General features: G+C 46.2%; 1 protein-coding gene and 1 long non-coding RNA gene across 3 annotated transcripts; one reads left to right on the plus strand and one right to left on the minus strand.

Annotated features, from left to right (window-relative positions):
• Nucleotides 1-2,538: 2,538 nt before the first annotated feature.
• LOC134156555 (uncharacterized) lies at nt 2,539-6,596 on the minus strand. The gene is made up of 2 exons (XR_009961955.1): nt 3,043-6,596; nt 2,539-2,913 (listed from the first exon to the last, which is right to left on the minus strand). It is a non-coding gene; the product is annotated as an uncharacterized LOC134156555 (long non-coding RNA).
• A 6,426-nt stretch (nt 6,597-13,022) lies between these two features.
• TARDBP (TAR DNA binding protein) lies at nt 13,023-18,634 on the plus strand. Of its 2 annotated transcripts, none has more exons than XM_062604677.1 (6): nt 13,023-13,178; nt 13,595-13,847; nt 14,312-14,475; nt 15,384-15,524; nt 16,172-16,342; nt 16,721-18,634. In XM_062604677.1, the coding sequence occupies exons 2-6, from the start codon at nt 13,610-13,612 to the stop codon at nt 17,246-17,248; spliced, it is 1,242 nt and encodes a 413-aa protein (XP_062460661.1). In that variant the 5' UTR covers nt 13,023-13,178; nt 13,595-13,609; the 3' UTR covers nt 17,249-18,634. The 2 variants fall into 2 exon arrangements, with proteins under 2 accessions (XP_062460661.1, XP_062460669.1); XM_062604685.1 differs by lacking the exon at nt 13,023-13,178 and adding an exon at nt 13,214-13,475.
• Nucleotides 18,635-20,803: the final 2,169 nt, after the last annotated feature.

Here is a 20,803-nt window from a genome sequence, read left to right on the forward strand (position 1 = left end):
AGACACAACACCGGCTGCTGAACAACCCCCCCGTGGTGTAAACCCCAGCCATGCTGAGGTAAAACTGCCAGGAAAGGCTTTTGAAGGGGGAAGAAAAGCCCCCACCCTGCCCCAGCTGGTGCTGGTTTAGAGACATCATCTGAAATGGGATTTGCCTCACCTGGCATGGCTGTGAGGTAAGCCCTGGAGGAAAGGGACACGTTTATTAATGTATTTTGCTGTTTATTCTTCAATTAAAATGACAAAAATTAAGTCCTGGAAAGAGCAGTTCCAGGCAGGGTGACGTTCAGTGGGTGTTACAGAGACAGGTTTTAGTGCTGGACATGGTGGGGTGCCTCTGCTGCCATTAACACCTCTCACTTAGAATCACTGAATCATTAGGGTTGGAAAGGACCTTAAGATGATCTAGTTCCAACCCTCCTGCCATGGGGGTTCACATTAATACAACCAGCTTTAGCCTAGACCTTATTTTTGGCTATACAGGCCTGTGCACACCAGGGCTGTGCTCTCTAATACAGCCATGCAGGCCCACTGGGATGCAAGTGACAGCAGCATGGCCATGCTCGGAGCTTTCATTTGCTATGAGGCTTTTCTTTTTCATTATTATTCTGATTTTCATCACCTTTTTTTTGCCCTGGGAGAGCCAGGAGGCTGCTCCCCCAACCCGGGACCAGTAGCTCCCAGTCAATGTCCAACCCCAACGCGTGCAGCTCTTTCAGCGGAGCTGGCTGCCACATTGTGGCCCGCTCCCCCGAACGTCCCATCTGGCTGATGTAAAACACACATGTTTTGACTGAAGCTTTTTCTTTAAAATGCCAACATTAAAGGAAGGTTTGCTTTGTAAAACTGAAACTGTAAAACTCTTCTGAAACCCAATCTGGGGGATTAAAAGAACCACATGAAAAGGGATAAATATGACCTGGACATTTACTTCCTGTGCAGAAGTTCGCTCAACATGTGCCTCCCAGCCTGTCAGTGTGAAACAAGACCTTCTGCTCGGATCTGCAGAAGGGGAGGAAAAGAAAGGAGAAGAAAAGAGGAAGACAGGAAATTTTGTCAACTGACAACTCTTTTCTATCGCACGGCTCATGTCAGAGGCATTGGTTTCTTTACAGGGGCATCTCAGGCACTTTTAAGATACAGAAAGTATCTTAACCAGATACTTTCTGGTTAAGAAACTTAACCAATATCTTAAGAAACTTAACCAGTATCTGACCGGAAAGATACACAACTAGTAATAAGAAATTTAGCCTTAATAGGCAAGCTCTTCTTAATCATACTGCATGGTATAAAATTGGGCTTGATCCATCTTTAACTGGGAGTCAGTGGCAGAACTCCTTTGGAATTCAGTGGGAATAAGATCAGACCTAAAGATATGATGGACCGAGTCCAAGGATTCTCTGATGATGTGCAGAAGAAACACATGGATAGATAAACAGATCTTCAGTTAGTCAGAAAATGGCTCACTTTCAAACAAACTGATGCAAGATGTTTGCATCAGTATTGCCCATTTCAACTATTAAAGCTCATAGTTGGGTTCCGAAAAAAAAACAACTTTACTTAAATATTATGAGACTTGAATGAAAAAAGTTACAGATTCTCTGTATTTGCTTCCTGAATGTTGAATCTTTAAGAAGATGGAGCATTTCTTCTGGTTTCCTTAACAAATAGTGAACTGCTGGAAGCTTGATCTTTTTTAACCGAAGCTGACGTTGTGATTTATTATAGTATGATTTCAGAAGATCAGACTTAGGGAAAAAAAAAACCAACACAGAAGAGCAGGCAATAGATTAAAGTCACAAGTGTTCTCAAAATAGCTTTGTGATCTAAGGTGCCAATATATGAACTGCAGAGGATAAAATGCAATATAATGTAAAATCTGGCATTGCCATTCTGTGCTGGGGAAAAAAAAATCCCCAGTCAAATTCTTTAGAAGCCAGTTACTAATTTAGGATTATATTTTCCCTTTGCCCCCCCATGCTGTGAAATTACACTGATAGTGGCTTTAGTTGCCCAACAGTCATAATTTGGAGAAACACAACTGAAATACATAGGGAGCACAGACACACTTCCAACAGAAAACACTGGAACTCCACACCTGCCATGTTGTGGGGCACCTTCTTGCACCACTGGCTTGTAACTGCTGCAGTAGCTGACCCTGTGGATGCACATGCAGGATGCAGCTTGAATCTGAGTTTGACATTCCCTGTAGCTTGGGGTGCTTGAATCAGGAGTTTGCTCAGTCCCACTATTGTTTGAGTGTTTTGGTGGTTTGGTTGGTTGTTACGTCTCGGTTGCAACTGGTATTCTTGGCTAATGCTCCCTGTCCCCTGTGTGAGATGCAGAAACCCAATAATCCCACACCATAGCACATCCCTTTCCAAATATCCTCTCATCTTAACTGGGTTTCATCTTTGAGATGGAAAGTTCATCTCTTCTGCTTGCAGCCTTGCTTGTCTAATTCCTACTGAAGCCTTTCAGAACCTCTGCTATTGCATAAAGCTGGTAAAAAAAAACAAACAAAAACCTTCTTCTGGCCAAATTTAAACAAACACTTTTATAGTTTCAAGTCAGAATCAAGCAAAAGAAAGGTGCATTTCAAAGTCATTGTTCAATGGAGAAAGAGCAGTTCCCAAGTTCTTCCCAAATCCAAAGTGGACAGTTCCTCAGTGATTTCCAAGCCGGAAAGAGGCCATTTTATGAGCCAGAAAGCATCCATTTTCTGCGTCAGTCCTGAGCCAGAGAGGGTAGTGTCTGAGTCAGTTCCAGGGGGGAAACGTCTGGCACTTCTCCAAGCTTGGGAGTGTTGCTATCACAGCAATTGTTTGGTGATGCCATCCCAATAAAGCTTCATTATGGCGTTCCTCTTTCCATAAACTTCAGTGCCCTCCAGTGTCCCCAGCAATCACTTATCTAATATTAGGATATTAAAAAATATGGAAAGATTTTAAAGAGACTTATTAAAATGCAATTAGCGGCGTGTACGACTTAAGCAGTGAGATTACTTAAAAAAACAAGTTGATTGTGTGGAATGCCACGCACCTTACCCAGATAATAAAGCTGTCAGTCAAGCCCAGCTTCAAATGAGGAAATTTTCATTCCTTTTTTACAGCCCCCTAAGTGAAGATTAAAACTGATTATTAACCTCGGAGTGTAGCAGCAGCCCCTAAGCCTGCAAGCTCGGAATGGAAGGTTTCATAACTGTTGGTAGCCTGGGCTTCATTCCCCATTTGGCCTGAGAGCTCTGTGCTTATTTAAAGGGACAGTGCTCAGCCTTTGAATCAAGATATCTGAAAAGTGATAGAAAGGGTCATAGAAAGGGGGAAAGCTCCAGATCTTGACATTGCAACTTGAGAGGCCTGTAATGACCCTGCCTCGATAGGACAGAGCGGCTCTGCCATCAATGAACTGCAGGTAAGGCTGCCCCCTGATGTCCAATCTGGGAATCTCAGCAAGTCCTTAAACTCCAGCACGTAACCTTCGTTTTGTCCAAGTGAAAACGTGTAGATTAAAGGAGTGTTTATATGGGAACACGTACCTTTGTCATACCCAGGCTGCTGAGCACAGATTCTCGGTGTATGTTATTATTCTCAGTTTCTGTTATGACTTCCCTTGCTAAATGTAGAACCATGGCATTTACCTTGCTGCCTTTTCATTTATTGTTTGCCCTGCTGAGAGACAACCAAGTGTGACACTTCCTGCTATTTGATTTGCTGGCATTTTTATTTCATTTATAAAACGGATCTTTCCCTGAGAAATTAAGTCACATTTCCCTGACAGGTTACTGCTTTTGCAGCTCTTTACTCTGCTGTCAAAGTGGATTTATTGATGCTTCCTGGATTTCTCTCCTCAAGCTCGCAAACTGGAAATGATGAATTCTCTGGAAGGCAGCAAGCTAATTCTTGACTTGAATGCTTTATTTGGGGATAAATACAATGATTCAAAGGGAGTTGCTTAAGAGGGGGTAGTCACTGATTCTGATTGCAAAGCTATTTTAGTATGTATTTAAGTATGTGCTTAATTTACATTTGCTGATCTCTTTGGGACCATGTGCAGGCCTGAAGGTATGTACTTGGGCACTTTAGCACACTGGTGCCAGGCTGCTCTGCAGGAATGAGAGTCCAGACACCATCTAAACAGGGAGAATGTCACTGAGTTTTGAAGCATCGAGGATAGAAGTTATTTTACCAGCACATGCATCTCATGACTGTAGCTCCCTCTGGAATCTAGCTATGGCACCTGGACCTATTTAGGATTCGCATGGAAGCTATCCACACATTTTTTCAAAGTAAATAATCTGCCTGGCTTGGATGATGGGGGTTAGGAGGATGACAAATTGGGTTTACAAAATGTCAGCAAGTGCCATGCTTTAAGTCAGGAACGAGTCACAAAGTGAAACAAGTTTAGTGACCAGGGTTCACCCTTGATCTGGAATTGGTATTTGTCTACATCACTGAATAACCACAAGTGATCCAGTATAATTTAGCATAACTGACAGTCCAGCGTCAGCAATATTATTGAGGTGGAGGAAGGGGAAAGATGTTGCTGCCTCTTTAGTCATGCCACAATTAACGAGAAGTGCTGAAGCAACAGAGGCCACAGAGGTGGCATTAGGTTCCCCAGGTCTCTGGGCTGAAAAGCAGCATCTCCAGCACACAGAATGTCTTGTGCTGCTCCTGAAGCTGGCAACGTGCCTCTCTTCTCTCCCAGACTGGAGAAGTGTTTTCCTGGCTCACCCTTTAAGCTGGTCTGGGTGGTGAATGCATGGAGTAGTTCAGTATGTTCATCAGGATGAACTGAGTATGTGGTATTTTAGGAGTGTGAAGGTTAGAAGGGAAAGACAGGCAGTATTGAGGTACACCAGTGAAGACATATGGAGACTCAGGGAGCTGTTCTTCAGCTTGATGGGTAGAATTGCATAGAATTGCACTTAAGAGTTCTGAAAGTAACTGTTGGCAGTAGAGTTCTTCGTTGGTTTTGTTCTGTTGTTTGGGGTATTTTTCCACAACCAACCATTCACTGCTAAGCAAAGTTTATGACTGGAAGCACACTGGCAATGACAAAGAGAATTAAGGAGATGTAATGGACACATAATCTTTGGGTTCATGAGACACAAAGTGTATGGTAATGCCAGCACAGTAAATAACTTAGTTATTAGCATACTCTAAAATTAGATTGAGCAGAAACAGCATTCACAGATACTGAAACAGCTCCTGGCAGAGGAGAGAGATTACTGAAAAGGTTTGAGTAAGTGCTGCAAATGGGTGATTGCCAGGCTGGAAAGCAAACTCCCAAAAGCATGAAGACTTTGTCCCAGAAGCTGCCTTGCATTCCGTGATTAGGATCAGCTTCAAGAAAAGCCTCACCATGGCTGCCGGCAGAGCCAGACATGAAAAGAACAAGCTCTACCTACTGCCAAATCTTCCAGCTGCAGCTTTGACAGCAGGAATTGCCCTGCAAGTCTGTGCTCCAGAAACTCCCAGCACAGTTTCCCAAATGGCAAAGCAGCAGGAAGTCTCTCATGCAGCAGTTCAAACACATCAGCCTAACCAGCTGAAAAAAAAACCTTGCATTATTTGCAGCAGCCTATTGAGCAAGACAAGTTTTGATCCAAATAGCCTTGAACATGGAAGAGGAGGACAACCAGCCGACACAGAGGTTGCTTCTATGTTCTCCGCTCCTAAAAACAGACATGGAAAATCTGAAATATGAATCTGTATTTTTATTTATTGCTGGAAGAGGGGAGAAGGAAGACTATCTAAAGCACCCCCGCACTAGAAAAGAGCAGTTCCCAAACCTGGGATCTTGCCACCCACTCTGAGCTTTCCCAACCCAAGCTGGGTGCTGCAGAATCCCTCTCCAGCTGCATCTCAGCAGTTCCCTCCAGGTGTCAGCCTTGCACTTCACATGAGATTCCCTTCCCTCAGCCACATCTGGAGTGAAGTGCTGTGGGTTCAGTGGAGAATCCTGACAAGATAACATCAGAGATCTTAAAATATTCAATGCATCCCCTAATTTCATTTCAGTATCATTATGGAATAGCACAGCACCACCAGCCCCCCCTCAAAACTGTAAGCCCAATGCCATTGTGTAAGGGAGGGGATCTAAATGGGCTTTCTACAGCATCTGCCAAGAGAACTGTGAACATTTGCCAGCCCAGAAACAGTTCAGGAGCCAGGACTCTCACTTAAGTTTTCCTTTTTTAGGATGTAATTGACGTGACTGTCCTTTCCTTGGCCTTAATTCCTAACTGCTTCCCAAGATACTAAAAGCTTCTGCTCCCCTCTGCACTGGTGCACATAAATCAGAACTACACCGAGATTTTTTCTCAATTGGATCTCCACGTGGTAGAGCCACTGGAAGCCAGAATGAAGGCAAGTACATGCAGGCCCGGCACATCATCTGACCCTGCTCTGGTTTCAGCCTCAAGATTATTGGCAGTGCTATGGGAAAGACAACAAATAGCAATGGATATTGTCAGGCACACCTGTAGCTATGGGATAGGACAGATAGCCTGGATGTCAGAAGCAGAATTCTCCTTAGGATGCTGCTGTAGTTTAGGATATTATCCAGAATTGCTACAGATCTGTAGGCAGGTCAAAGCTAAATGCAATGATGTGTGAAATCATGAAAACAGTGAAATCCTTTGACAACAGGAAGGGAGCTTTGTCAAGACTAAAGAGATACGTTTGAGATAAAGTTTGATATATTGTTTGAGATATGTGATGTGGATGGAGAAGTCTGCAAGAATGCACTGTTTGCTTCAGACTTAACTGTCTCAATGTCATGAGTAGAAATCAGAGCCTCAGCAGCCTGTGTGGAGATGACAAAACTGGGCTGAGTTCAGGTGTTTCATTCTTGTCCTGTAGGTCACCAAAGAGCTATTGGGCAGCAACAACTTTCAGTAACTACTGAGCTGGGAAGGCTTCAAATACAGGCTGTGGGTGGCTCAGAAGATCTATATGCCATTAATTGTCACAAGACAAGCAGCAAACATGATAATGGATGCAGTTTTCCACAAGGGCTTTCAAAAAGTCTGAGCGCTTCAGGATTTTAATAGCTGGTACGAGAGAGTCTCTCATACAAGGCCAATTCTGGGTGTCAGGGTTCACCAGTTTTCCACTATGGACTTTCAGAATGACCTTGAGGAACCTGCCTTACCCCAGTACCTCAGTTCTCCAAACAGTTGCCTACAACATTAACTGGCCACAGTTGGATTCATTGCATTATAAATGGAAGGGCACTAAAAAGACATGGAAGAATTCAGGAAGAGAAAGATAGACTTCTATCACCTCTGGCAGGTTCAACTGCACAAAAAGTCCATTTGGTCACATCTGGTTGATCGGTAGCTCTCACCACTCTCATCAAGAACCACTTGCAGTTCTACGAGCATTAGTTCTCCCCTTTCCTCTGCCGTCAACTATTCCTCATGTAAAGGTCTTGCTCTCCTTTCAAAATTACCTGTATTAAGGCAAATTATGTGTTCTCTCCCTTTCCTTGTTGAAAGTCATTTACATGAAGAATCACAGAACTGAGGTTATAGATACTGGGGGAGGGAATGCTGAAATATAGCTAAGGCTGGAGATTTGGGTGGGCCTGGATTTATGGTGGACAGGCAAAGAACAAAGGTCTGATGTCAGAGTAAATCATTTCTATTGCAAATGATTTAAAATAATGAAAACCCATATGCATTAAATTTTGCCCTGTACATCCATTTGACATATTTTAAGTAGACAAAAGATAGATTTTACATAAATCTTCAGTAAATGTACTTCGAAAAAATATCACCAGGCAGTAAAACCTAAACCACTTTAAACCCAGCCTTTGTCTTATACTTGAGCTCCTGCTTCAGGGTGCAGGGTTTAAAACCAGCAAGAACTACCCCAGACTGCCCATTCCTTGAAAGAAAAGGACAAAGCAAAGAAGGAAAATGGGACAAAGCAGCTTTGAACAGATCCTGCCAACGTTGTCCTTCACTCTATGCCAGGTCTTACAGCTGCTGCATCTTACCCAAGCTACCTGTGGCTTTGCCTTTGAAGAAGCCTATTTCCAGCCTCCTGTGTAAATAGTGGTGTTTGTGTTCAACAGTTGGGATGTCACACACCACACCTGCAACTGTACAGACTCAAAGCTAGCTCTCTAGCACAGTTCCCAGTGTGGGGATTTTGTCCTTTGGTTTATGACCCTCTGTGCTGATGGAAGTTCTTGCTCTTCTATGCTGGGAGTCACTACATGATCTAGGGAGAAAAGCCTCTGAATCACAGCTCCAATATGCTGTAAGAGGCAACAAATTCCTTTGGAAGATGCCTGGCACATCTTCACCAGGAACTCAGCGCTGGGAACTGACTAGATACCTCTGAGAATCCCAGGCACCAACTCTTCCCAGGCTCTGCTGTGGATGGTCCAGAAAGGCAAGGGAGGTGACTCTGGTTTGATGTGACTCTGCCAAACAAAACAGAATGAAGTGAATTTTGCATTCTCTGTGTACAAGATGCAAAGATCTGACGGTTCCCACAGGTACCAATCAAACAAGAGAGTGGAGATGTCAGATAGGACCCACCGTTGTGCTTTGAACCCTGGTTCACAGCTCAGAAGCCAAAGCCCCAATTGCCAGCAGCAGCTATGGAGCTCAGAGGGGCCTTTTATCACCAGTGTGGGGGTTTCAATTACACTCAGTATGTCTCTCATGGTAAAACAAGTAGCACCACAGACTCTTTGCAGTGTGTCAGTTAAGGAAACATGGCCAAGGGTTCTGTTCGAAACTGCTACTCTCTGTGCTAACTGCTGAGAGGCCCCACACTGATGGGCATTGAGTCCTTCTGAGTTCTTGCAAGAGCCAAGCACGTAAAAAGTCTGACTTTGTGTGTGTGCTGAGAGATTAAAGAGCACATCCCCCTTCCTGATAAAGTTTGGAAGTTATTAAGGACATGAACCAAAAGGAAGGTGGAAACTCTGCCCCTTTAAGAAATAGGACTAAACCATCTAAGGTGGATTAAAAATGAGGTAATTGAAATCATGGCTTTATAGGATCATGGGAAAATTGCCTGGAATATTTCAGGCACTATAATGAAGTCTTAGATGCTGTTTCAGTTAAGGGGATTAGCAGGAGTGTCACTGTGAGAACCGTGGACTAAGTGATCTTTCCAGGTACTTTACATGGGTGGAAGCTGCTTATTTGCTTTAAGGGAAGCTTTTCTCTAGCTGTTGTTTCTAGGCTGCTGGGCAGTAGTAAATGTTTATGTTGGTAACTCACTTGTGTATGGAAAGCTCTACCTGTAGTAGGTGTTTCCAGGGGAGGGAAGAAGTGTCTATTGCAAATGCCCTTGTGGTTGTGGTGAAAGCTCCTTCAAAGAATGGGGGAAAAGGGAGTATTGTGAAACACTACTTTTACTGTGTGAATGGCTTTTCAATTGGAGCCAGGAAGAAGAAGCCCCACTGATCTTGCTCCTTCAAGGGAATGCTGCCTCCTTCCCTATGATACGGTATCTGTTTAATTAGAGACTCACATGGCTTTGAATTACAAAGAGAAACAAATGCACTGAAAGGTGCCCTGCTCCTTCAGGCAACTGCATTCAAGGGGGGCTTTATTTGGTCCGTGTGATAAAGAAGATTGTGCTTGGGTATGAAAGAGTAATGCTGATGGAGAGGATGCAGACTACTCAAGGGTATAGTCCTAGGGATACAGTGATAATGTGCTGCTTTTCTGCCCTTGCTAAATGTACTTAGAATGAGAACCAACACAGGAATCTGATGTTTCTATATGCTCAGACTTCTGCAGAGAACACTTGTTTCATGTCCAGAGAGGGGAAACTGTGCTCATCCTCCTTACATGCAGAATGAAGCAGAAGCAGCTTGATGTCAGAAACAAAAAGACTTCCCTTTAGTAAGGGTGAGAGGTATTTATTAACTGTCTGCCAAATCAGGCCGATTTCTGGGGCTTCTCATACACTGACATGCCATCACTCATTAAATCCTGCTTTTTACTACTCTGTGATAAGATACAGGCCCAAGCACTCCATGTTTTTCAGGACCCACACTTGTGTGGTGGTTTTGTTATCATGAGGTTATATTTAGAGCCCCATTGATGTTGTTTTTCATCCCGAGTGCTGTTGGGAGAGTGAACAGCTGATCATTACACTGAGTTTCCTTGTACCCATGAGCACACTTAACCTAGAGCAGCAAACAGTTATTGTACTGCGTTTTGTTTTGTGCCTGTGGGCACACTTAAGTCAATATATGTGATGGCTAGTACCAGGATACTGCATTTGTCTACACCCATGGGCACCCTGAATTGCCAGAGTGAGGGAACTGGTGAATTAACTAGCTGTATGCACACTGGTGTAGTTACTTCAAGAGCAATGCCACTGTTAATTGCTTAACTTAAACCTAATCATAATGGTAAATAACAGAAGGAAAGTGCTGCAAGAATCCAGGTTCTTACAGAAAACGGACAGGAACATTTGTTTAATTCCAAGCCAAAACTGAGGACCAAGATTTTGGGGCAGAAATCTCTATTGTGTATAATTACCCTTCTCTCCCTGTTTTACAGGCAGCAAGCTGCATCAAGCTCATTGCTCTCTCTCTCTCTCCAAGCTTTTCCCTGTATGAAACCTAGCTCAGGGTTGCTGCTTACTCTGTTCATTAGTGAAATTACCAGCAGATGCTTTGTTAGATAGAGGTCACTCTGGCTGAATGCCACCACAACCTCTTCAAATAGTGTGATTGCTAAAGTATAGCTTAGACTCGGAACAGTGCAGGAGGTAATGTTGACACGCTGCAATTACTGCTCAGTCCTCCCAGCATGTTCAAACAACACTGCCTACCTCAGTGCTGACTTGGCAACCTCAGAACTGGATTTGGGATGTGGCTCGTGGATGGCTAGAAAATGGAGGAATTTCAGGAGGACGCCTACATGGAGCATTAGCTTATCTCAAGAGCCTGTGTCTAGTCAGGTCTTCTCAGAACTCTGCTGAAGAATGGTAATTAAATGATAAGGCTGATTCTAAAGTTACATGGGCACAGATGGGCTTGGTTTCAGCGGTGCTGGCAGCCAGTTCTTGCAACTGAAGAAACCTGAAGTGGGAGTCTTAAGTACTCAGCAGAAGACACTACTGCAAGGGGCTGGATTAGCCTTTTCCAGCAGTAGGGCTGCCTTCCCTTACTAGTAAGACTTACCTTTTTTTACCACTTTATAGGACATTGGTGCAAGGAAGGCCAAGCACTGGGAAAATGACCCACGTGTGGACTGGATGAGTGTCACAAAGGATCAGATGAGGAGAAAGGAGAGAGAAGGTGGTAGAAGAATCACTGTCCTTATTACAGTGTAGTGCAGTGCGCTGGTTAAGTTAGGGCTGAGCTGGCTAGAGAATCTCTGCAGTGCACTCTCCTCTCTGCTGATGGCAGGCAGGACTTTACAGCTCTGCTGATGACAACCCTGCGTGGCTTCCTGCTCATATGCATCTTGTAATGAAAACCGATTGTGTTGCAGATGTCTCTGTTGTGACAACTGATGTGACTGTGACTGATGGACCAGATAAGCTTACTCGTGAAGGATCAGGCTAAAATAACTCAGAGATGTGGAATGGCAATTATCCAGCTACAAAATGATTGATTAAAACCGTGCAACAGTTACTCATTTCTAGCTTTATGGTATTATCACTGCAAAGTAAAGAAAGCTGGAGTGGTTACCTAGCTGAAAGCAGATGATTAATGACATAAAAGGAACCAGAGCAGGTGGAAAATGCCATGTTTCTGCCACCACTGGTATTTTCCTCCTCTGTGTGGTTCTTTTGAGCACAGATCTGTGCAAGCTGGGCACAGCAGCAGCCCCTCCTGTGCTGCACCTCAGGAAAGTGGATGAGGATGGGCTCTTCTGCAGAACATGAGTGTCCCTCAGCCATAATGGCTTTGGAGTTCAAAAGTCTCTAATACTGTATGAGACATAAGCATCAAGTCTTTCCTTAGGGAGGGGATATTGGGTCTAGAAAGGATTAAGCCATGTTATAGCAAACACTTGGTATTAAAGGGCAAGGCTAGCTTTAACTTCCAACAAGCCTACAAAGTTGTCTCATAGCAGGGCAGTGAATGGGGGGACGCAACAGCCCTCAAACATCCGGGGGAATGAATGAATGAAGCTATCAGTTGAGTGAACCAGCTGTTGAGGAAGGGGGTAGTGTGTCAAGATTAGGACCCTAAATACGATACAGAGAGCTGAGCTGCCATGAGGCCGCCGGCGTCAGTCAGGCTGGTTAATCTAGCTCTTCCCAAGAGCCCCAGGGAATGCCTGCAGGAGACCTGCAGACGGAGGCGTGTGGGATGAACCCTTCCTACCAGGCACACAAGGATGCAAGTCAAGTGGTGACGTGCCTCGGCTCGTTCATGTGGGCAAGAGGCTGGCACAGATAACCCTGAACGTGGGCACTTCCAGGCCGGCGCTCAGACACCGCCGCTGCCGTTACCTGCAGCCCTACCCTTACCTTGCTCCGGGAAGGCGCAAGAGGGACGCCCTCTGCCAAGGCAACTCCCCGCAGGTCCCCGTTACAGCGCGCCCTGGACGGGCCGGGGGCCGCCGGTACGGCCCCGGGCTCCCCCTATGAGCTGAGCGACGGCCGCTACCGAGAACGCGGGTCCTTACAGCGCCCGCGGGCCCGGGCTCTGCCGTTCCCGCTGCCACTGACCGGGAGCAGCCTGCGGGGCGCTGCTGGGGGGGGCTCTTAACCCCCGCATCCCCATCCCCACGTTTGTGCCGGGAACCCCGCTCCGCTCCGCCCCACCGCAGCACCGGAGCCGCCGCTACCGCCCCTTCTCTTCCCGGCAGCCCCCGCGCAGGCGCGGGCAGGGCCGCACCATGAGTCCCACCGCTGGGGGGGAAGGCAGTGAGCGGTCCCTTCTCCAGCTGCCGCTCCCCCCCGCCCCGGGGATACAGCCCGCGGCTCGGGCCGGCAGCGGCCGAGCTGTCTCCGGACCGGGGCCGGGTCCCGGTCCCGCGGCGCTCCCCGCGGCCGGGTGCGCCCCGCTGCAGCCCCTCCCCGCCACTCGCAGTGGTTCGCCCCGCGGCCCAGCCCGGCCTCTGAGGGGGGTGGCGGCGGCCATTTTGTGCGGCGGCAGCGGAGGGCAGCGGGTGGAGCGCGGCGGAGGTGGCGAGGGTCTGCCGGACACGCCGCTACCTTCCCTGGCCGGTGAGCGGGGCGCGGCGGGCGCGCCTGGGGCTCTCGGGCCGGGGCAGCGGCGGTGCTGGGTGCGGGCGGCCAGGCCGCTCCCGGCGGTCGCAGGCTTGGGCGGGCCCTGCCAGGCCGAGGGTCGCTGTTCTCCTCAGCCCGTCACCGGTCGCGGCCCCGCTGGGATGTTCCTCTGTGCCCCGCGGAGCTGTTGCTGTCGGTCCGTCCGCAGGCTCCGGGACCGGCCGGGGTGCTGGTCCGTGTGCGTGTCGGTCCGGCAGGGCCTGAGGCTGTAACGTCAATGAACAGCGCGTTTCGGTGCGCCCCGTCGTGTAATAAATACAGATCAGGCTGTGCCTTCAGGCTACAATGAAACCCCAGTGAAGGGGCACGGGGTGATCGCTTACGCCGCTTTTCCCCCCTCTCCTGTACTTCAGTAACGTCCAGCCACGATGTCGGAGTATATCCGGGTGACGGAGGACGAGAACGATGAGCCCATCGAGATCCCCTCGGAGGATGACGGCACCGTGCTGCTGTCCACAGTGACCGCCCAGTTCCCCGGGGCCTGCGGGCTGCGCTACAGGAACCCGGTGTCGCAGTGCATGAGGGGGGTCCGGCTGGTGGAGGGCATCCTGCACGCGCCCGAGGCCGGCTGGGGGAACCTGGTCTATGTTGTGAATTACCCCAAAGGTTTGTCCTGGTCCCTTCGGCCTTTTTGTGCTCTTTGAAAGCCCAGAGGCCCGTGTGAGTTGCTGCCAGCAGGACGGGACAGCGGGGTTGCTGCTGAGCGCGCTGGTTTAGGGAAGTTAGCCATTTTATTCATGTGTTTGTCTGGCAAAGGAGATTTGCCCCCACTGAGCTTTCAGTAAGAGTTTTAGGTCTCTCCCCATGCAAGCACTTTAATGACAGCCTTGTGTTATCCTTGGGAGCTTCACAGCCTAATACAGACCTTCAGAGACTGTGGAGTGATAGGATCTCTGTGTACTTAGCAGGTGATTCTCGAGCCGTGGTATAGTTAGAGGTACCGCTTTAAAATGCTCAGGAAAAGAGGCTGGCACGTGGCTTTCTAGTCTCTGATTTTATGCCGTGTGGTTGATAATCAGAAGCCGTTTCCGGAGCTGAGGGTGATGTCTGATGTACTTCTCTATGTTCAGATAATAAAAGAAAAATGGATGAAACAGATGCATCGTCAGCCGTGAAAGTGAAACGAGCGGTGCAGAAGACTTCGGATTTAATAGTCTTGGGGCTTCCCTGGAAAACCACTGAGCAAGACCTAAAGGAATATTTCAGTACATTTGGAGAAGTGCTGATGGTGCAGGTAATACCCCTTTGCAGCTCGCGTAAGGAGGGACGTTGGTAGAAATCACTCCTCTGACAAAGCCAGTAGAAAGAGACAGAGCCGTGTAAACTTGGAGAAGACCTGAAGCTGAGTGTCTTCCGAGGTTGCGTTTTGTTCCATGAGCTTTCCAGCTGCAGGCTTGTGTAGGTGCAGATGGCCGGGAATATCTGGGAGCGGTAATTGACACAGATCAGCTCAATGGGTACAGTGTTTGAAGAGCTTTTTAATGTATATTACTGTTACTAACTGTTGTAGCTGAATACGTGTGTGTTTATACATGTGTGTTTATGTGCGTGCTGAGGAATTGGAGTTGCTCTGATGGGAGTGTTCACAAGCCTGATAAACTCTCACTTAACGTTATTAAATCCATTCGGTAACAGCACGCTTCATACCAGTGGTTCTCCTGGCTCGTCGCTGCCTGCCAGCCAGCTGTTAACCTGCAGCACACATGGCCCATGGCAGCTCTGTATGTGTGGTACCACAGGCCTGGTGCTGCCCAGGACCTTGATGGCCGCAGCTGCTGAGGCCTGAGGGCTCTTTGACAGCAGGAGTTGGAAGACAAACCTGCGTGATGGAGTTCTCACCTACCTGATACACTTGCCTTGTTCTTTATCTCTCATTACTTGCACACTGTACCTGTAGTTGCCCACTACATGCATTTGCCCCTTTGGGGTTGCTCTGCTCATACAGCTGGTCTGGCTGTGCCATCACAAGAGTACAGATTACTTCCATCCCATTTTCAGTTGTGCTTGGGCTCAAGGCAAGCTCATAACTAATTCCTAGGTGTCTCAGGCCCCTGCTTTGACTGTGTAACATTACAGTAACTTTCATAAGAAAAGGTAGGCATATACAGTGAGAGCAACTAAAAGTCTGCCTTTTTCCCTTAGGTTAAGAAGGACATTAAAACTGGCCACTCTAAAGGGTTTGGGTTTGTTCGCTTCACGGATTATGAAACCCAGGTGAAAGTCATGTCTCAGCGGCACATGATAGACGGGAGATGGTGTGACTGTAAACTTCCCAATTCCAAGGTACCTTGGCTTCTATTGTTGGATGTATTTTCACCAAGCACTTGAAGGGCACTTCTCTGGCAGCTGTGCTGGGTGAGCAGGTGAACAGATCAATGGACGTGGCTTTTCAGTCTGTGAATGGACCGGACAGTAGGGAGCAAGGAGGGGAAAATGGGGAGGGATGGAGGAGTAGGAAGTGAAAAGAGGTAGTAGTTAGGTGGGGGAATTGAGTACAGATGGAAATCTTGAAAATAATGTGGTTCAGTGTCCAGCAGTACCTGCTTAACATGTTGCTGCGTGAGTAAAGGGAGAGTAAAGCAGATGGAATAACTAACCTAGGGAAGAGCAGAACAAGTCTCTGAATTCAGAACTGAACCTGAAGCTTCTGTTTATTTCCTGTGTGAATACGTGCAGTTATTACCCAAAAAAGCATCCTTCTGCCAGTGGCCTCATCACTGTCCTGGTGGATTGCTCCCATTTTCATTCTCGTGTCACTTTTCACTTGTGCCACGGTGCAGGTGTACTCTGAACAGAACTGTTTCTTCAGTCCCAGCCTTTCTTGATCTGCAGTCCTCAGAGCAGGCTAGATAAGGAGGGGCCTTCATCTGAGCGTCACTCCCTTCTCAAGGGCAGTTGTGATCTTTCCCCCCTTCTTCACTTCTCTCCAGCAAAGTCCTGACGAACCTTTGCGCAGCAGGAAAGTGTTTGTTGGGCGCTGCACTGAGGACATGACAGCAGATGAACTCCGCCAGTTCTTTGCCCAGTATGGAGAAGTGGTAGATGTCTTCATTCCTAAACCCTTCCGAGCTTTTGCTTTTGTTACATTTGCAGATGATCAGGTATGGCTTAAAATAGTTTAACTTCATAGATAGCCTACGTGTCAGTAGCTTGATAAAGAGTTAGTTCTGGAATTACACATGGAACGTTTACTTGTCCACTGTCTTGAGAATTCCAGTGGTATTAGCTCGGTTTGATTTATTGAATTGTCTGAGGTTACACTCTTCAGATGCTGTTGTACAGATGGGGTTTTACACTGCAAGTTAGCGTAGCAGTGAATGTGAAGATAAAGCGCTTCAAGCTGGATTAAGTATATGCATATGCTTCCTTTGCAGGTTAAAAACCTGCTCAGAGCATATGGGCTTTTTGTGTCTTGTACTACTGACATTTAAAAAAGAGAAGTCTTAACATACATTTAATCAATCCCTTATTTCTTATAGGTTGCCCAATCTCTTTGTGGAGAGGACTTGATCATTAAAGGAATCAGCGTACATATATCCAATGCTGAACCTAAGCACAATAGCAATAGACAGTTAGAGAGAGGTGGAAGATTTGGTGGTAATCCGGGGGGCTTTGGGAATCAAGGGGGGTTTGGGAACAACAGAGGAGGTGGGGGAGGGCTGGGTAACAACCAGGGCAGTAACATGGGTGGGGGCATGAACTTTGGAGCCTTTAGCATCAACCCTGCCATGATGGCAGCAGCGCAGGCAGCCCTGCAGAGCAGCTGGGGCATGATGGGCATGCTGGCTAGTCAGCAGAACCAGTCAGGGCCCTCGGGGAACAACCAGCCTCAGGGCAACATGCAGCGGGAGCAGAACCAGGGCTTTAGTTCAGGAAACAACTCGTATGGGGGCTCCAACTCGGCAGCCATAGGTTGGGGGTCAGCCTCCAACACGGGCTCCAGCAGTGGGTTCAGCGGAGGCTTCGGTTCAACCATGGATTCCAAGTCGTCAGGCTGGGGGATGTAGATGCAGTGGGCTCTGAGACTGACTCTATGGTGGGAAATCAAATTTTTCTAACTCCTGGTAAGTATACTGTAAATTACCTATATACAGAGTTTTCCAGCTCCGGTTGCTCAGTGTGCAGGATATGCAGCAGTATTTTTGACATTTTTCTTTTTTAAAAAAAAAAGAATTAAAGGAAAAAAAAAAAAAAAGAAAGGTAAAAGGAATTTTATAAGTTTTGTTACCTATCTTGTTGGGATACTGAATGTTTGGAAGTGGACGGCTGTTTGCCCGCTAGGTGAACTAACACTACAACCGATAGGACAGGTTTCTCCTGTAATACTTTATTATCCCTTGTTTCCTGGCTAGCTGAATTCTTTGCATGTCCAAAATGGAAACCATTGGTCAGAAACAGCATCCTCTCCCCCTCTTGTTTTTAATTTGATCCCACCATAAGACTCTCCAGGTGCCCCAGCTGGAGAACACAGTGTCGTTTTTGTGTTGTGTTTCTTTTTAACACTGTCTCCCCTCCATACTAAAGTACGATATGAAGGCTTCATTTAATCTCCGCAGTTCATCTCATTTCAAATGTGTATGGAAGAAGCACTTCATTGAAAGCAGTGCTGTAAATATTCTGCCTTAGGAATACTTCTGTCTACATGCTTTCTCATCCAAGAATACTTCATCACACCGCACATGCTGCGTCTTAGACGGTGGGTGTTCCATTTTTATCCGCTACTCTTTATTTCATGGAGTCGTATCAACGCTGTGAACGCAAGGCTGTGAGATGGAACCAGAAGGCTGTCTGAACTTTTGAAACCTTGTGTGGGATTGGTGATGGTGCCGAGGCATGAGAGGGCTGGTATGTGCGAGGTACAGGAGAGAGCGCATGCAGAGACCTGGTGGTGCATTGGGGGGTTTTATTTTCCTTGCGAGATGTCTCTCCATCCTGTGGCTTTGGTGAGAGAGTGTGCGGAGAGCAATGATAGCAAATAAAGTACGAGTGTTTCTTGCATTCAAAGGACATCCACATGTGGAAGACTCTTAAGTGGGTTCTATACCTAGTTAATCAACTAGTTGAATGTGTTCTGTGAAATGAATATCTGTATTTTTTTTCCCTTATGTCAACTGCTGTGAATGCTGTATGGTGTGTGGTTTTTTTTCTGTTAATGATCTGTAAGTGTGGTAACGTGACTTGAAGACGATGGGGTTTGTGCTGAGAACATTGAGCTTGTGGTGTGCTTTTGCAGTAGCTCTTGGAGCAGAGGTCACTGGTGTGCCTCTGCAGGGTGGTAGTCCCACTGTCTGTAAGATACCCATAAGAATGCCGTTTGCTGCAGTTTTGTGTTTGGATGCTTTTTATAAGATTTGTCACTGTAGGAAATTCTTAAATAAAACTGGTTTAAGTAATATGTGTCTTTGTTTTGCAGCCCTGAATGCAAAGAATTCATAGCAGTTAATTAATTTTACCCTTTTGCGATGAAGTGCTGTAAAGCTTTGGTGCAGTTATGCAGTTTGTTTCAGATAAGCATGCTCTAAAAGCTGCCAAGGCAAACGGAGCCACCGCTCATCACCTATCGGTACCCGACACCCACCTTTAATCCACTGCATTTTTGCACTGGTCAGTGATACCTATAGATCTAAAATCCAGTTCCCCCACGTTTGGGTGCCCGCACGTAGACTGGTAAGCAGTTCCCTCCACATTGCATCTGTACCAAGGGACGTTACTTGTTCTTTAGGAGTCGAGTTCCTCAGCAGCAGCGGGTTGCAGGAACAAACACTGTGAAACTGTTTTTCTGGCCACAGCATCTCCTTGGGGGATGCACGTTTTTAACTGAACTTGTTCTCAGACCAGTTGTCTGCTCAGGGGTCCTGCAACACTTCCAGCCCAGAGGACAGCTGTAAATTCATCTCTAGTCAGGAAAGCCTTTCCAGCCAGAGAATGCATTAGTAAATGTGCACAGACTTTTACAAAAGTCTTACTCTGAAAAACTAAGTTTATTGCAGGCATAGAAGCATCAAGAGGCAGCTTCTTAACAAAGAGGAGGATGTTTGAACAGTAACTGGTGGAAGATGATTTCCACTGGCCCTAAGAGCTTTAGGAATTGTTTAATCTACTTGTGCTTGAAACCCGTGGGAGCTCAATCCATAGTGTTTATACATCAAACTACTATGCTGTAGCTGTAAATATTCTGAATATGGATATACACAGCTGTAAACTAGAACTTCTCAAGTTTACCTTCATTACTGCGTGTGAATGGAAGAACATCTAAATAGTGGACAACCTGCGCTAGTGGTAGTTTCCTACTTGCAGTACTGAACAATCAGCTTGGGTCTCTGTGGCCATCTCGGGGGTTAAAGAGGGGTTCTGAACACTCAGGCTGAAGAGTTAATCCCACACTTCTGTTGTTCAGATCCCACTGCAAAAAGTGTCTTAAGTTATTTTTTTTCCTGCACCTAAGCCAGAATAATCTGCAAACTCTGTCCCATCTGTGAATTTTGCATTTTAGCACTTGCACTATTAACCAGCTACTTCTGCTGAGTAACACTTAAAAATGGTATTCTTGGACCTCCAAAGCCTAAGTGTGACCCCCTGCAAGGAACCTCATGGTAAGTTGTAAGTAGCATGGCTTTCATTTTGTTTCCATTGTCCAGGGGTAGGTTTTGTCAGGCTGCTGGGCAGCACTGAGTAGTCTTTGGTGATAATTTTAGCACTCTTCACCCTCAGCCGAAATCCCTGACAATTTTGGAATCATTTTCAAGTTTTAGTCATGTTTGCTACTTGTTTGTAAGTGAGTAAATAAACTGCTGTTGAAAATGTAACAAAGTGTTTGGAGTCTTGTTTGGTGTTTAAAGTTATTTCATCTTCAGCTATATTATTTTAGGAACTGAAATACTAGTGAAATGTGAGATGCAGGCAAGAGAAAGTTTATGCGCATGGGAAGGGGATAGATGGCATAGTCACAACAGGGTTTCACAGCATTAGTTCTGAGAATCTGTTGCCAGTGAGCGTGTACACAGGAAACCAGCACATACACCGAATACAAGATCAGGTGTGCCAGTGCTCTCAGAGTACAGGAACTGTTTTTCTCCTGTGATGCTGCTGCTTTTGCTAGTTCCATAAAGCTGTTGAGGGATCAAACACTATTTCCAAGGACACTACTACACTTCCTCCTCTCTTTAAGATTTGTTAATAACCATCAGTGCTTTTAGAATGGCAGAAACTGCAACATCCTCCACCTAAAAAGCACTTAGACAAGAACTGGAATAGTCACAAAGCAAGAAGAAAATGTTTCTCATACCATAACTTGTATGTTTTCAATATAAATCCTCACACCTATCATTTAAAATTCACAGATAGCACTGACTTACTGCTGCTTACTGTTGTACTGTTGTTACTGCAACTTACTGTTGTCCCAGCAGGCTTCCTTTGACATTCTGTTACCGAAGACTTCACGACATTTTAATTCTCCATGAAGCACAACTAGGAACAAAAGATCAAATTAATTCCACATTAAATGGAATTAATTAACCACAGAAAACCACCATCAGTTACACATTGATTTGCTCATTCATAAA

This window comes from Pezoporus occidentalis, unplaced genomic scaffold (assembly GCF_034315485.1).
Source record: "Pezoporus occidentalis ecotype Australia unplaced genomic scaffold, CSIRO_AGI_Poc_V1 ctg119, whole genome shotgun sequence".
Lineage (NCBI taxonomy): Eukaryota > Metazoa > Chordata > Aves > Psittaciformes > Psittacidae > Pezoporus > Pezoporus occidentalis.